The following is a 16441-nucleotide window of genomic DNA, read 5'->3' on the forward strand; positions in this document are numbered from 1 at the left end:
ATTAACAAAGCGATACCTTTACTATTATTGTAGCATGGCTGGTTCTAACGTCATTTCTTCACAGTTTATTCCAACGTTTTGATAAAGAGCGCAAAGATCTTTCTTGGAAGATGCATCGTGAAATACAGAAAATGAGGGAAATTGCCCTTGTTTACCTTGACAGAAGTGGTGGCCTTCAGAAATTCGTGCACGATTGCAAAAAATATAATGGTATTACTCACTCAATAGATATTCTGTTAAATTGATACATAATGTTACACAAATCTGTTATTTTTATTTAAGGTACTTTCTGCTCCTACAGACTCAAAACAAAGTTATGCTGTTTATCGTTTCATTATTTCAATAAATCCTTCTGATATTGCTGAATTAGATGCAACTCTTGGAAACTACATTCTTCATAATCCCATACAAGCTGCACAGATTTTTCAGTCAGTAAGTACACATTTATAGACAAGAGTAAAGTACATCTTCTGTATTTTAACTAGATTTTCCTTTCTAAAATGAAGTTATTTTTCAATCACAGGTATGTTTCATAGCTATTAAGACATTGTCACTAATTGAACAATTGCAGACAGAGGCCCAGGTGAGTCTGCATTGTTTTCCTCCATTTATATCTTAAATCCTTTAAGTATGGTGAAGTATTAATAAATATTATTTTTGTATTAGCTCTTAATTTTTCATTTTCCCTTTGGTTGTAGTATTATTTGTAATTAAAAATAGCTGGAAGTCTCACCCAACCATATTGCAAGAATTTTGAGACAATTAGTATAAAACTGAATTATTTACACTTAGTGCGTTTCTGAATTTTTTTTCTAATAGCTATATATCACATTGTGTATAAGTAAAGCAGTTTTAAATAAATAAAATATTTTTATGGTATTAATGTAATTGCGTCTCTCTTGTTAGATTAGTATTCTGCTGAAACCAACACATTTGCCACATTTACCAAGTTATGTTCTCAGTCTTTCTGCGTTTCCGTTTAATTACACATCTCAAAGATTTTATATGTCTGAAGGAATAGCAATTGCAATGGGAACTGTAACAAAATATACACAAGGAGCAAGATTTCTTTGCACTGAGGAAACCTGTCCATTTTCTGAAGGTAGTAAAAAAAAAAAAAAAAGATAAATCATTACGATTTCAAAAGCTTTTTAATAATTTTGATAATTTAACAGAGATTAAAAACCTAGCATGAAAAAGGCATTTTCCTATGCAGTCGTCTTATGCAGACATTTTTGTAATGGGTACAGCATGATTTTTATTAATTGGAAGCAGTGGACGTTGCCAGTGGTTGCTCAGTATTTTTAAATGTTTTGGGAGCATAGCTATGCCAGCAATCCATTTTCCTAATGCTGAAGATCGTTTATATGAGAAAAGATATGTCACTAATATAATTTATTAAATTATCTAAATGAAAAACAGCTATACTAGTAGAACATTTTTGTTTATATAGAAATACCGCAGAACAGTATGGTCAAGTGCCAGGCAAAAGCTGCTAGCGTAGAATAAGTTTGGTTTAATGACTGCCTGATTTCTGTGGAACTACTTCTTTGAGTGATACGACTGAACTGCCTGCATCATTGCAGCGTTAGGCCTGAAGTACTTTTAACACTAGTTTTTTTGTTTCTTCCTGTAACAGAGACCATAAAATTTTAACAGAAAAGCTAAATCCCAAAGTTAGAAGACTGAAGAATAAATCATAATTATGTCTTTATGAGGGCACGTACCTCTAATAATGAATATCCATATCCCATGTCATTTCCAAGCAAGGCAGGCGGGGCGGTTACTCGCTCCTGCTGCCGCTCAGAAAGGCAGGCTGTCTTGCCTGGGAATGTCCAACAGGAAATTCTGCCATCTTGTGGTCGCCCTATAATAAATTATACAGATAATTTTACTGGAAGCATAGTATATGAACGTATGCTCATCTCAAGAAACACATGATAAATTTGGAGTTTCAACTGTCCAGTATTTTAATCATTTTTACTCTTAATGGGAAATTTAAAATGAAAGCAATGTACTCATTTTAAATGTTTGAGATTTTTTTTTTTTTTCTTAGGGTTTAGGTACATAAGAGTGCATATGCCTGGAGCTACAGAATCAGCCACAGTGAGGAATGATTTTCTGTGTAGTTTGTGTTCTTCACCACTGCAGGAAGACATGAAATTTAGAGTACTTGGTGGTAGGATCTACGTAATTTTATTTTTAGATCTATTACTTTCCTACTTCTGTTACATAATAAGTAACAAAATGGTTAAGTGGGAAAAGCTTCAAAATACACCAGTCATTAAAAAAAAATACATACTGTTTTCAAGAGAGCTAACCTTTTCTTTGCCTTTATTTTGAAAGATAAACAAATAGTTGAAATGATTGATGCAAAAGTTCTCGATGCTTTGAAAGGATATTCCAGTGATAAATCACATTTCAGGATTCAGACATTTACAGTTTTCTTAAGGGGTAAGCTGAATTCTGGAGATTTGCCAAAAATGTTTCAGAATTGAACTGTAATAATCCCTTGCATTTTCCTTATAGATCCATTTCTCTGAGTAAAATTGTGAAAGTCATAATTTATATTGCAGTTCTTTAATAAAATTGGAGGAAAAAAATACATAAAATTAGCTAGGTGACTAAACAGTATACACAGGTGATTGAAGAGTGCACATGGCAAAACTGTTGTGTTCGCTTTTATACCTTCATTTAAATAAAATCCCCTGGCCAGCTCTGGAGTATCACATTTTAACTGTAGCTTGTTTTTTCCTCCTTTCTACTTCCTTTGGTCATACTGTTTTGTACTAACTTCATGCCTTTTTAACATCCTTCCTCAATCTGGCTGTTTTCCACATTCCATCAGGATGTTTGTCTTCTACTACTGCTACCTTCCCCTGCAAACATTAAATGATTTATAAAGCGACTATCCAACTAAAATCGCAACTTACCAACACGCTTATATTAATTCTCTTAAAACAAACAAACAAACAAAACAAAACCCCTGCCATTCCAAAAGTTTATAGAATTGCATAGTTCATTTCTTGAAAACTAAATAGCTCCAAGATAATGAGAAACACTTAAAAACTAACACTGTATGTGTATTGTTAGAAAACAGAATCTATGGGTTATGCATGCACTAAATTTCTACTCACTTCAGTGATCAATGAGGTTAGAAAGGGTCTCACAGCTGAGAATCATATTTGGTTGGACGTAACTCTCGTTTCCAAAAAATAAAAATGTGATTTAAAAAAAAAAAAAGCAGAGAAACACAAAGGTTCCCAAAGCTATTTGTGTGTCTCTTTGACATCTGCTTGGTTTGGATCTCCTTTTTGCTGTGCTTTTTTGTGTTTGTTTTTTTTTTCTCTGACATTTTGTAGGACAGTAACAGATAATAGTGTCACCACAAGTTTCAGGGTAGGAACGCATACTTGCAAACAACCGCCCATTTTCTTTTCAATGCAGAACAAAATGCGTCATCCGTTTTCTTTACCAGTAATCTACTTTTCCTCACCCAGTGTGCCTTCCTTACTTTTTGCATTAGTTAATTAGGGTTGTATGCTTCATTTTTATTCTAGTCCATTATGGCGAAGCTGGCATCCAACTGTTGTTTTCTGCAATTAAATAATAAAATTGAACCATTCAGAATGTGAATGAAAGTTTTCTGACGATGTCTTTAAAACTGTTTTTATGCCCTAACACGTCTGTAGGTTCCTGTCTCCCCCCCGGCCCCACCTTTTTTTTTTTTTTTCTAATTTCTAGATGAACTGGCCAATAAAATGAAAATAGGAAACCATTACAAGATTATAGGGATCCCAGCCTGTGTACAAAATGGCTTACAAGCTACAGTGTGTATAGAAGTCAATAGTGTACAGCTCTGTAAACCAAATGGTAAGAAAGTTCCATTTAAAATTGACTAAAAAAAGTTGGAAAACCTTCTACAACAAAATCTTGAGGATTGGTAGTTTTCTGTTATTTAGAGGTTCAGATTATGAAACCACTCTGGGACTTTTATCTTATAGTCTGAAATGCATGCTTACTGTTACTTGAGAATATATTCTTTTGCCCAGTTTCCATCCGTTGGGAAACTACATTATTATTTACTGCAGTTCTTCATCTTCTCTTTCCAACTTCTATCCATTGGAAGGTACTTTGAAATCATACATTAAATGAACCCGATATTTCGGTTTGTTATTCCTTTCTTATTCTACAAGCTTTAGCAGATCAGGTCTGCTACTTTTTTAGTAGTAAAATTAATAGTGTCAGATGTTTACATTCTGAATTTGTGATTAAACATATTTGTTCTTTGTAAGCTTTGTATCATGATTAGAATGGTGATTTGTTATAATATGTCTGCATAGCTCTCTTATGAAGTGCTTTTTAACATGTACTTTGTTTTAATTAGGTCCTTCTTTTGTTGGTGACAATTTTAAGTATCTGCTGTCACTGACTTCAAGTTCATACTGGAGGTTTACTGCCGTCCTTGCCAATATCTTTGCTTCTCAAGTTGTCCCACCAGGCACTTACAATACCCTTAAACTTGCAATATTGCTGAGTCTTGTACAGACAGGTGAAAAAGAAAATGCAGATTATCTGGACCTGTTGATTGTGACAAGTGACACGCTAGTAATTGACAGGTAAAGAGATTCCTTATTTTTCACATAAATTAGAATTAAAAACATGGGCATTTTTAAAGATTATAATAGGATCGGTCTTACATGAAAGGCAAAAGAGATATATAAAGAATATCCAGGGTCCAACTTGGTAAAAATACCCAATTTTTATCCCTGGGACACTTTTATTTCTCTCAAATGATAAATCTAGATCAGAACTTCACTTATAATAAAACCTCTTGGTGCTCTCATAAAGATCTCAATAAGATTTTAACACTACCACTGTTTAGCAGAGCTCAGACAAAACATTCTTCTAAAACCAAAATTGAAGGCTGTCCCAGAAGCTGGTGATGATAAAAGCAAAGGGCTCTACTTTTCAAATCTTGTGTCATTTTAAGCCTTTTGATCACCACTTCCCAGCTATCAGCATTTTCAGTTAATAAGAAGTGTGTAAATAGATACTTATATCTTTATCACTCTTTTTCATAAAAACTATACTGATAAGGTATCAAAAGTCATGTACATCTTTGCATGTGGGTCATAAATCTGGCTGTTGTTGTCCTTAACAGAATGTTTTTCTGTATTTACTCCTTCACACAACTACAAACTGTTCACACATTTTCACATACACTCCAGAAAAATACAATATGCTCAACTTTAAATTTACATTAACTTAAACAAAATTACTTACTCCTTCCGCAACTCAAAACAGGGCTTTTTATTTTTGAAAAAGATCTTTGAAAGTGGCATGAATTTTATTTTCATTTGAGAGTTCTTCAACAAATTCATTAGTATTTTTTTCTTGTGGAAAAAGTGCTTTACCCATTTCAAAATTTAGCTGTAGAAATGAGTTCAAATTTGAAAAAAGTATGGGCTGCAGAATTTTTTTCCCCGGGTTAAGCCTAAGATTTCATACGAGAAATCACAGGAACCCAGAGTGTTTTGAGAATCTAAACATCTGGTTAATATTAAAAGAGTTGCACACTGTAAATCTTGGTCAGTACTGTCATGTGTACTGTCGGCATGTGCACATAGTATTTTTCAGTAGTCTGTCAAAGTAGGCATTTCCTACATCGTATTTCTATTGGTATGATAGCCTATTTATTAATACTTACTAATTTTAATTAATAATGTTCTCCATTATTAATAGTAGGATAAATCATGCTCTGACATCTTAAAATCATTAGCAGACTTTGATGGTGGAACCAGACAGACAATTTGCAACCTTTTTGTGCCAAGGAACATAGTACAGGGGACAAAAAAGAAATTCTATACCTGCTTTCTCAAAAAGAACTGGGGAGGGGCAGGGATGGATTAACCCAGGCAGGCAGAGCTTGCAAATTCCCAGCTGTTTCATTTTTCCCATATGGCCTCTTCTCTAGAATAGGAGTAGGTGTTAATAACAATATGGGGTTAAATTACGAGAGTTCTTTGACTTCCTAGGAGTTACTTCTGTTGCAAACCATCGTTTGCCTCATGTTAAATCCATAAGAAATACAGTCCTGTTGGCAAAGACAGCTTGGACTTCTACCTTTGTATTCAAAGTTACTTTAAATTTTTAGTTTTGAAGCTGATTTTATGTTGGGGGGGTGTTGTTGTTTCTAAGTGAGTCTGAATATATATAAATACCAGTATAAAGTAGTAAGTATAGTATCAAGTTATTAAAGTTTTGAAATACTGAACAATTTAACAATTTATGACTGACAGAATTATTTAATCCTTTAGGCTTCTGAATTACAGCATATACCTTCTGCCTCGTGGTATACGACACCCACCTTCCAGTGAAATTTTTCCTTCTGTGTCCAAAGATAAACATGGAACTGGAAGTGCTAGTATTCACGCGTGCAGTGCTGTGCTGGCTAAGGGTGGTATCTGTTACTTAGGAGACTTATCTTCACATAAAAAGGACAAACTTGAACTTCTACAGTCCGGTAATCTCACACCTTCTAACAAATGAGGGGACAGCAAAAACAAACGTGCAAATTCATGGCTACGTTTGTTCCCCAACTTATGGCCCTTAAATGCTGGGAAAACCTATATGCTATTTTTAACCAGCCTGCATAAGAAACGAGGGTAAAAGAGTCAAGGTCCTATAAGCTTACATTTGCTACACAGGTTCCACTACAGAGAGCCATTGATCGTGACATTTCACTGAAATACATAATCACAACTGGTTTCAGATAGTTGGGTGTGTGTGTGTGGGGGGGTGATGTTAGAATTTATAGTTAAACTAGATTGATTGTGTAACTGATGTATTTTGTCCTGTCCTAGTGCTAGACAGCAGAACAACAACCGTGTTCATTCCTGGGAAGAAGTACGGAGAAGAGGCTGACCAACAAGTTACTATTTCAATTCAGACCAATTTTTGGTCTTTTGTAGATGTGGGTTCTTCCTCAAAGAAACATACACAAAAGGATAATTTTCTAATTGGACAGATGGTAAAGCACATGCCTTGTTATGACAGTAACTGTACCATAGCAATCATTTGTGTTTATGGTTATTTTAACTCATAAACTAACAAAACCAATAAAATCTGTTAGTATTTCCGAAAAAGTTACAGCTTAGTGACTTTAAATCAAGTACCTTCTAAAATGAGCTACCTTTCCCCAAAGTACGTATCGTTTATTTTATTTAGAATAACTTTTGACAGCTACTATTGAAAAAAAATTTTAGTCTATATCCTATAGGTAATTCATTAGATAATCTTGCAGGACTCAGTATATATTGATATTGAGCATTTCAGATTGAAAAAACTGCAGTTTCTACAAGTCAAAAGGCCAAAATAAAGTAATTGTTTTCTTTCCCTGGGTCTTCTCTTTAGGATGTGAGTCTGATTCCACCTAACCTTCTAGATGTATTTGGGCTTTTGATATACAATGAGTTTCCTTCTTGTCAACTGCCTTCTCCTGTTATACATCATATCTTGAAAAAAGCCATTAATCCTGAAGCCATGCTGTACAAAGTCTCACAGCAGTTCAGAATGCAGGATTATGAAGAGGTAACAGATACCACCCAATAATTTAGAAATGCATTATACTTGGGAATATCATACTATTTCTGGAATGAGAAGGTTCTCTCTGCACATTCTGATTGCTTATTTTTCAACCTGTCAATACTCACTTCCTACCCTTTCCCCCCCCATGTTCTCATTAGCACTAAAAGGATCACTGATAAAATTAACTTCAGTTCTTCAAAAGGGCCAGCATAATAAATTGTTTGATCTTGTTTCTGAAAAACATACTAGGTTAACATTCATATTTGAACAGATCCCCGATACCTCCGATACCGATCACAATAGTTTACAATCAGTAGTAAAAGTTAATATTCCATTCTAAATAAAATGTCAGTATCTCTAGCATATTTAACAGACTATTGTTTAGTATCTGTGATCTGTCCTTATGCATAGCTGAATGGTGACAGCTGTCTTTATAAAAACTAGTGGTAGAATATATTGTCCAAACTATATCACTATGCCACTGGTATGTTAGAAGGTGTGGAAAATGTAAACTCTTTATTTTCCAGGTAAATATTTAAAATGTGTACCCTCTCTCTAGTTTATTTCGTTTGCTAAGAATCTTCATGTTGAACTGAGCCCAGAAGCAGAAAATCTCATTCAGGGCTACTATGTTGCAAGTCGCAGAGTGCGAAGAGATTCTATTCATGGATCAACATTATCAGCATCTTCATTAAAAATTCTGTATGTCCTACTTTTCAAAGTAAAGGAAACATACCTACATTTCAAATTGTGCTGACCTGCTCAAGAGCTTCTTAAATAAAAATCTAGACAAGACTTAAGTTTTGAAAAGTTCAAGCATAAAGAATCTTATTTACCATTTATTGATACCATTTATTTTATACATTGATGTTGGGAAAAAGTGTAAAGAACTTTGCGAGGCAAACCCCAGTAATTTAAGAAACAATTATCACTATTGAAGCTATCTAGAAAAACAAAACTGGGGTTTAAATTATTATAGCTTTGTATTACACAAGCAAAAAAAATGTATTAATAATAGATAATATGCCAAGTTTCACTGCTTTCATAGCACAAGAGTCATGCATAATAGTATGTACTTTGTCAGTGACCAGAGTAACTGCACAGTATTTGTGGGAAGTTTACGCAGCTGAAGTACAGAAAAAATCCACTCCAGACTTAATATCCGATTTACAGAATTGCTTGAAACAGGGCAATACATATTGTATTCATGTCTGTGATATTTTTTATTTCTGACATGCTTATATTCATCTCTTAGGATTTCACTGTCTAAGGCTCATACTAAACTAAGTTTAAGAAAGAAAGTACTCGAGGAAGATGCATTGATTGCCATCTTGTTGCTTGAATCATCTCTTACCCTAAAACACGGTAATTAACTTAACTTGGTCTTTGGTACATTGTTTTCATATTTTGTCAGTTTGGGAAAAGTTTGTATCAATTGACTGCAATAATAGTGCTTTTCAAATCAAAGTTGTGAATTTCCACTGTTGAATGCTGATATAAGAAAAGTCTTTCATTTGATTTTCCTGCAGAATCTCAGTGCTGTACATAATGAGGCCACAGGCCAGCCCCCAGCCTCCACCCTTTATGCTGGCTTATTTGAAGCATCGCTCCCCTAACATTGGTCTAGGTTAAACTGGAGACAAGGGTTGGGTGTGTTTTTTCTTTATCTAGCGTCAGTCAAATTTGTTCACACACAAATTTGGTACCGAGATGAGAATTATGATCTAACACTTAAAAACGGTAACATAAAAGATGATTGCATTACTGAGTAATTTGTGTCACAGCTTTTTTCCTTCAACATGCTGGCAGAAGTTATGCTAAAAGACTTGATAAGTCTTGATTTTTTTTCTTTGCTTAGGCACGTCTGCATTATGTATAGCACCAAATCCTCTATTTCCATTTGACCTCCGTGATGAAAACTCCCTGCAACAGAGAGATAGTTACCTCGTGCAGTGTCACCATCAACTGCTGAAATTTATTGGTGCATATGGCCCAGGAATTCACATTAACATTAATGAAGAGTGAAAACTCCACTCTAAGTAAAGCCTAAGGCTCCAACTTTAGCTTTTTGAGACTGCAGTTAGAAATAGGCAACTAATAAAGCTTTTAATATTTTTTGTAAGACAGTTCAGTGTCATTTTGCTAAGGAATAGAGCACGACTGGTAAGACTGAATTACAAGTTTTGTGACAGTGTTTTTTAAAGGCAGGAGTGATGTCTTCATCCTGAGAGACCATGGCTTCAGAATAAAGCCACAGCCTGAACTTCCCTTCCTGACTACCACTGTTCATCCACAGTTAAGTGACAGGAGTAAAGCAGGGTTTTTAATAAGTCTACAACTAACAGTTAAACCAACCATATAGTTTCAACTATACGAACTCTCTTCAGTTTTTCTTGTTGCTTCTTTTCAGATGTGTCACCCACTGGGGGTTAAATAGTTTTAAGTACATTAAAATGTTTTTCTAGTGTAAGCCAACTTTCCTTAATTATTACTCATGTTTTAATAATTTTAAAATGTATAAAAGTAAAGTATCACCATACTGTTTGATGTTCTATGTCTTTGTTTTACATCACAGCAATGTAATATTAGACCAGGATGCCAGTGTGCTCCTGCAATCTGGGAAAAAAAAAAAAAAAAAAACAAAAACAAAAAACACACCCCAAAAAAACCCCCGACACATCAACCCCACAACCAACCAAAACAAAACCCACCCCCAACCAACCAGTATTTCCACATTACTTGTATAGAGAGTGCAGAGGACACTAGAACCCTGCAGGAAAGTGAAAAAACTGTTACTAGACACCTTGATGGGTAGGCAGCTCAGCGAGTTCAACTATACATGACTGCAAAATCAAGTGTAAAGAATGGTATCATAGATAGAAGATGAGGTGTCTGAGACACGCTATGCTTCTCCAACTATGGACTTTCCTGTATTTTATGTTCCTGGTAAGGATGGAAGTAGACATAATACCGAGCAAGTTTTACATCCAAGCGGTCCATGTTAAAAAAAAAAAAAAAAACAAAAAACACACAGCAGAAAAAATTGTACAGACTTCTGGTCAAATCTGGATAAGCCGAATACCAACGGCTTGGTGTAACTCCTACTGAGGATGTCATCCAGCAGGATCATGGTGCTACTGCTCATAAGCCTCAACAAAAAACTACAGTCACTGAAAACAGAAATCCAAGATTTTATTCATGTACACATTGCCTTGAAGATAAGCAGAAAAGCTGCCACCATTTACACTGTAAACACTCTGATTTAGACAGGATAAAACATGTAGGGAAACTTACGTGTTAACCCTTGATTTATTCAATTTTGATCAATTTAGTACACTTAAATATTCATACTAAGTTCTAAGTGTCCACAAGGCCACTTCCCTTTCTAAAGTGACGCTCTCACCTGAACATCATTTGAGGATTATTCACGCATTTCAATTAAACAGCTAGTCCTCTGCCTTACTATAGAATCAAGTAGTATTTCTAAGGAGCAGGAAGGGCCATGAAAGACTTTTCAAGTGCATGAGAATTCCACGTTTCAGGCTGCTGTTTTCAAGCTGAAAGCAAAACAAAACTTCAAAATAAGTCAGTTTTCTGAACACTTAATCAATCTTATACAAAGTTAAGAACTCTACTGGCATTTCAGATTCAAAGATACACATCAAAAACCAGTCAGATGGGTAAACGGCAAAGACTTCATCATTATGCCAGCAAGATTACTTCTAGAATACACTTAAATAGAATTACTTTAAAATCACTATTTTTGACAAGCCATATTAAGGCATGTACATCCTTAGAAAAAAGAAATCCTGCAAAAAGAGCACAAGTTTTTATCCTTGCCTCTCCTTAGCTTCTCCTGTTATGTTTTAAGCAAAAATTACAAGACTAGTAGCAGTATGACAAGGAAAGGACAGCAAAGTCAGTCAGTAGTCCAAAAATGTCCTTGACTAACAGGCCACACCTTCAGCTGATGTTAAACCCAGCACAGCTCCAGACCGCAGCAAGCGTGGCCAGTACAGGCGTTCCCCAGCGAGCAGTGCAGCTTACTGGAGCCCCAGTACTTTAGCATCACAGTAAAAAAGCAACTCACCTTAAACACCCAAGCTTCTAGAAGTGCATGGAGTCCACTGTTGGCTGTATGTGCGAACCCAAGGCTCAAAGACAGTGGAGAAGTTCACTAGATGTCATAGCACCTTTAAAAGAATAAATAAAATCAGAAATGATGGTAGCAAATCAGGCTGGAAAAATCCTACTAATTAGCTGGCACATCAGATACAACATTGCTCATCACGAAAAAATTCAGCTGGGTAAACGGCAAAGAGTTATCATCATTATGCCAGCAAACAGTTTCCTCCCTGTGGTAAGACTGGTATATTTTTTTCCAGGATCAAACACAAGGGGATTTGTTAAGTTTGTCTCAAGAAATGCACTTCTGTAAACTAAAGTAGAACCCTGTTTCTAACAGTTAAGCACAGAATGGATTCAGTATAGCCAGGAAAAAGAGACAAAAGTTTTGGGCACAAAAATACAGGTCCCTCCCTGTTGTTACATTCAAGCCCCAGACAACCAAGTACCTTTCTAGAGGTGAAGTTCACTGTCATGGTCGCTTTTGCCTGTGGAATATATTCCAACAGACCGACACGGCTAAGTGCCAGCAGGGATGGCCATCTGAACACACTGTTCTTCACTTTAGTCTCTCACTTCTGTTAATTCCTCAAAGCAGAAGTCTTGGTTCTCCCGCCAGTTAAAAACTAGATGCTCTGATACCATTACAGACCTCTCTCCTCTGATTCCTTTGGGATTCTGGAATTGCACCTGCTTTGTTCTGGGGAGCACAGTCTTAAGAGGTTTTATAGCTGTCATAATACCTTTTGTTAGAATTTCAACCTCTTAACCCTGCATGCAAACAACCATATTCCTCCTTGTTCCATCTGTAAGAGAACTTATAAGCCATAAAACAGCTTTAGAGATCTAAATTTCAGGCGGCTTTCCCCCATGTTTTTAGGTACAGTAAGAAATAATTACTTCTGTAGCTCCAGAATTCATGTGACACCTTCCTGCTTGCAAGGTAACAGCGTGGCAGAGTCCAGATTGAAGATTCCCAAAGCCAGCAACAAATTCATCCCTCCACTTCACTTGCTGCCTAAAACTGAGAGATAAAAGATATCTGATTCGGAGAAGTCCACTGCTGAGCCACCAGCAGAAGGCATCAACACTTCCCTGGGGAGAGTAAGCCAGACAAGAGAAATACCAGCCTAGTGGGCAACCTCACTGCTGGCTTCATCTCCTGGGGAGAAAACTACAGGCAGCATCACCTGAGGTCAAGGTTAAAGAGAGGCATGACCATTTTACCCAAAGCAAGCTCCAGCATGGAGGATGATTGATTGCAGGGCTATTACACTGCTCCTAATGAACAGCTGTCGCTGGAGAGAGTAGTACCCCAGCAAGGTACAGCCTTTAACCCTCATTCACATGTTGCGCTCTGGGGAACTTGCTAACGCGTTTTCCTATCAGTTGAATTAAGGTCAGCACTCACGCCATGGTCCTGGCAGGACAGCACAGCCACAGAGACCACCGAGACCCCTGGGGTCCTGTGCCTGCAGAACCTGCCATTGCGGATCTGTGCCGACAACCCAAAGGGGGCATGGTAAGGGTCACCATACAACACTTGCCAAATTCCCCAAAGGAAAAAAAGGTAATTTATCTTTAGAGTTAGGACATGCATTTGCTGATGAAAGTGATTTATCACCACACCCAAGTCTCTGGATGTCCAACCCGTCATTACTGTGAACGCTTGATGAACCAAGACGTAACCCGAAGTACCCACCACGGCTTGCCGGTGGCGTGGCACATGCTGATTAGGCCCATCTTTGTCTCACAAGACATACACAGGTCGCTGGAAAGCCTGCGTGGCCAGCGAGTGTCAGCTTCAACCAACCACCTCCAGCACCCAGACTAAGCCCGGTGTCAGTATGCGGCAACCGGAACCGCGGTGCAGTTACAACAGCGCAACAATCACTCGTCTTCCAAGCGACAGCTCACGCTGCTTAGAGACTCGAGACTACATACATGGTTTTGAACTGTCTGAACTGAATTCCTTACATTGAACAGTACGGGATTATTTCCGATCCCTCCGAAAAGCGAACATTTGGAATCCCTCTGCTGTTCAGACCAGCACGTGCTCGGCCTGACGAGCGGAGCCGCTCCCCCCCCCCGCCGGCGGCGGCAGGTCGCAGTTCGGGGGCACCGGGCTGCCGCAGGACCCGCATGGCCGCCCCACCGCGGCGGTGTCAGACCCGGCGGCCCGAGCTGCCGCCCCGATACCGGCGGCTGAGGCACGCACCGAGCGCCTCACGAGCGACGGCGCCACCGGCAGCGGAGCGCCTGCAGCGCCGCGCACACGGCCGCTGCCGGAGGCGCTTGGCCACCCCTCGCTTTCACGGGAGCCCCACCGCCCAGCGGCTCCCGCAGGCCGGTACCATACACGCCACGTCCCCGCGGTCCTTTCCCCCCCTCCCCCCCCCCCCCCGAACCGCTGCTGCTCCACCATCGTACACCTCTCCAGGGCCTCGCGGAAGGAACGAACTGGAAGCACGATCCCTTTAAATAGGCCGCGCGCCAGGGGCGGGGTAAGGCGCGCGGCACCGCCGCGCTTTCCGGCGGGGCGGTGTGTGCTTGTGGAGGGGCTGCGCGCGCATGCGCATACGCGTGGGCGGGCCGCGCAGCGGGGTGGTGGTGGCGGCTCCCGGCGCCGGCGCAGCAGCTTGGAGTCAGGCGCGGAGGAGGGGACCCTTGTCCTGGCTACGTCCCCGCGCCTGGGCAGCCGCCCTCAGGCCGCCGCGGCAGCGCTGCTCCCCGGCCCTGGCAGGGCTGAGGGGCAGCCCGGTCCGTTGGTGCCTACGGCCGCGGGAATCCTGTCACAGCTTTCGCCGGAATTCAGGCGGGAGACCCGGCGTGGGGTTAGGCAGCGGGAAATCCGCAGCGGCGCTTTGGTGCGGGGGTGAAAGGGCTGGGGGCGGCGCCGCCGGTGAGGGGAGCGCCGGGGCCGGGACCTGGGTCGGGGCCGGGGTCGGGGGCTGGGCCTGCCTCCTGCCGCACCCCCCGGGGCCGGCCCGGGCCTTGGGGAACTGGCAGCCAACGTCCCAGTCTGTGTGTGACAGTTTATGGGGTCGCGGTTTCACTGAGAAAACTGAAGAATTTATTGCAGGTGGGTTAAGAATGTAAACAAGACTACCTGAGATGGAAGCACGTCTGCTTTCTTTTTGGTGTGTCTTATATGCAGCAGTGTTCTTAATAAAACCCGGTGTTTCCAACTTTAAAATGCTTCCATTCTCACTGAACAGTCAGTCTTCTACAAGTCAAGAGCTATGGAAAATTCATCTTTTTGGTGTTGTCATTCTTTACACAAGCACAATGAATACTTTGTCCTAAAGGTCTCTAAGGGAAAAAGGAGTGATTGGCAGGGTACGTGTAAAAGAAAGCAGTATGTGGCTGGAGGGCACAGTATTGTAGTTACAGCTGTGTATGAGGGGAGAAAAGATCTGTATGCGTCACTTTTGCATAGACCGGTTATTCGTGTATGGCCGTGTGAAGTTTAGCAGTCCCATCCCTCTGAAGGAAAAGCTGCGATGACAACAACTGAGGTTTGCGAAGATCTTTAAGTTACTCTATGAAAACCAGTTCCTTTTGATAGCAATATGTGAACACTGTAGAATTTTAATCCTAAACACATGCATATTTCCAGTGCCTAGGTGGTTTGTCCAACTTATTCTAAGTGACTCTTAGACTGGAGGCCTGATGTTCTGTGACACCGGACACTCAGCTTGCAGTGACATCCAACAACGTGCTCAGCACTGCTGAAAGACATCACAAGTTTGACTCAAGATTGAAAGAAATAAGATGATTTTTCTTTTTTTTTTTATAAAGGTTGGTCTTGCTAGTATTTTTGTTTTCCTTTTTCCAGAATGTCATTTTAAAACTCAAACTGTGAAGTCTTCAGAAAGTAATTACTATAAATGCAGAATATTACTAATAGAAGCTACCAGTCCTGTACAGTGAGAAACTGATACAGAATTTGCAACTCAATAAATACACTGGATAATATTTAATAAAACATTTACCTCAGCAATAACAAACTCTATGAGAAGTACAGTGTCTTACAGAACGGATACATCAGATGGCGTTTGTGCATTCAGTTTCAGCTTTTCTTGCCTAAATGTAGAAGCGGTTTAAGTGAAAAACGTGCCATGAACAAGCCAACTCTTTGGGCTCCTTTGCTTCAATGCACGAACCCGAACCCACTAAAAGAGACAATAAAGGATCGTTGGCACCTGTAGCACAGAAGTACCTGTGTGGGGGTAACAAACACGTTGTAAACCCCGAAACATGCAACATAGTCGTACGGATCAACACAAGTAACACCACATACAGAGCGGTTTGTGTCGGGGGTTTGTAGCACCGTGTCTACGCAGGACAGATTTCAACGTGTTTCCACTCGAGATGAACACGCATCCACGTTTTTGGGAATAACAGCACACAGTGCTGAAGGATGAAGCCTTGACCCAGCGGCTGTGGTCAGTGGGATTTCTGCTGTGGGCTTCATACAGGCAAGAAAGCATACAGGGTTGTTTCGATTGTGATTTTTAGACCTGCCCTTTGCTTCTCACCCCAGCCTGCGTGGTACTGTACCCGGCCAGGGCTGCACCGCTCACTCTCCCCCAATCCCCCAGAGCATCGATTTCACCGGGTAGGAGGTGGCCTGTCTTGCTCACAGTTCTGCCACTGCTGCTCACCCCCATCGCCTTCTCCTCATCCCCCAGTTCAGATCCCAGCAATGTCCTCTATGATAGAA

The 16441-nt window shown here is 39.7% G+C and overlaps 1 protein-coding gene and 1 long non-coding RNA gene across 2 annotated transcripts; one reads left to right on the forward strand and one right to left on the reverse strand.

The window, feature by feature from the left end:
• Positions 1-3: 3 nt before the first annotated feature.
• Positions 4-9615, forward strand: MCMDC2 (minichromosome maintenance domain containing 2; the record flags this gene model as incomplete). Its single annotated transcript, XM_082479701.1, has 14 exons — positions 4-210; positions 302-432; positions 524-583; positions 907-1102; positions 2057-2179; positions 2347-2454; positions 3745-3873; positions 4388-4619; positions 6321-6526; positions 6867-7033; positions 7417-7593; positions 8150-8292; positions 8846-8955; positions 9449-9615. The coding sequence occupies exons 1-14, from the start codon at positions 111-113 to the stop codon at positions 9613-9615; spliced, it is 2049 nt and encodes a 682-aa protein (XP_082335827.1). The 5' UTR covers positions 4-110.
• Positions 9616-10761: 1146 nt separating this feature from the next.
• On the reverse strand, positions 10762-13382 carry LOC309669432. Its single transcript, XR_014268909.1, has 3 exons — positions 12616-13382; positions 11681-11783; positions 10762-11147 (listed from the first exon to the last, which is right to left on the reverse strand). It is a non-coding gene; the product is annotated as an uncharacterized lncRNA (long non-coding RNA).
• Positions 13383-16441: the final 3059 nt, after the last annotated feature.

This window comes from Vanellus vanellus, assembly GCF_965231255.1.
Source record: "Vanellus vanellus genome assembly, chromosome: 2".
NCBI classification, from domain to species: domain Eukaryota; kingdom Metazoa; phylum Chordata; class Aves; order Charadriiformes; family Charadriidae; genus Vanellus; species Vanellus vanellus.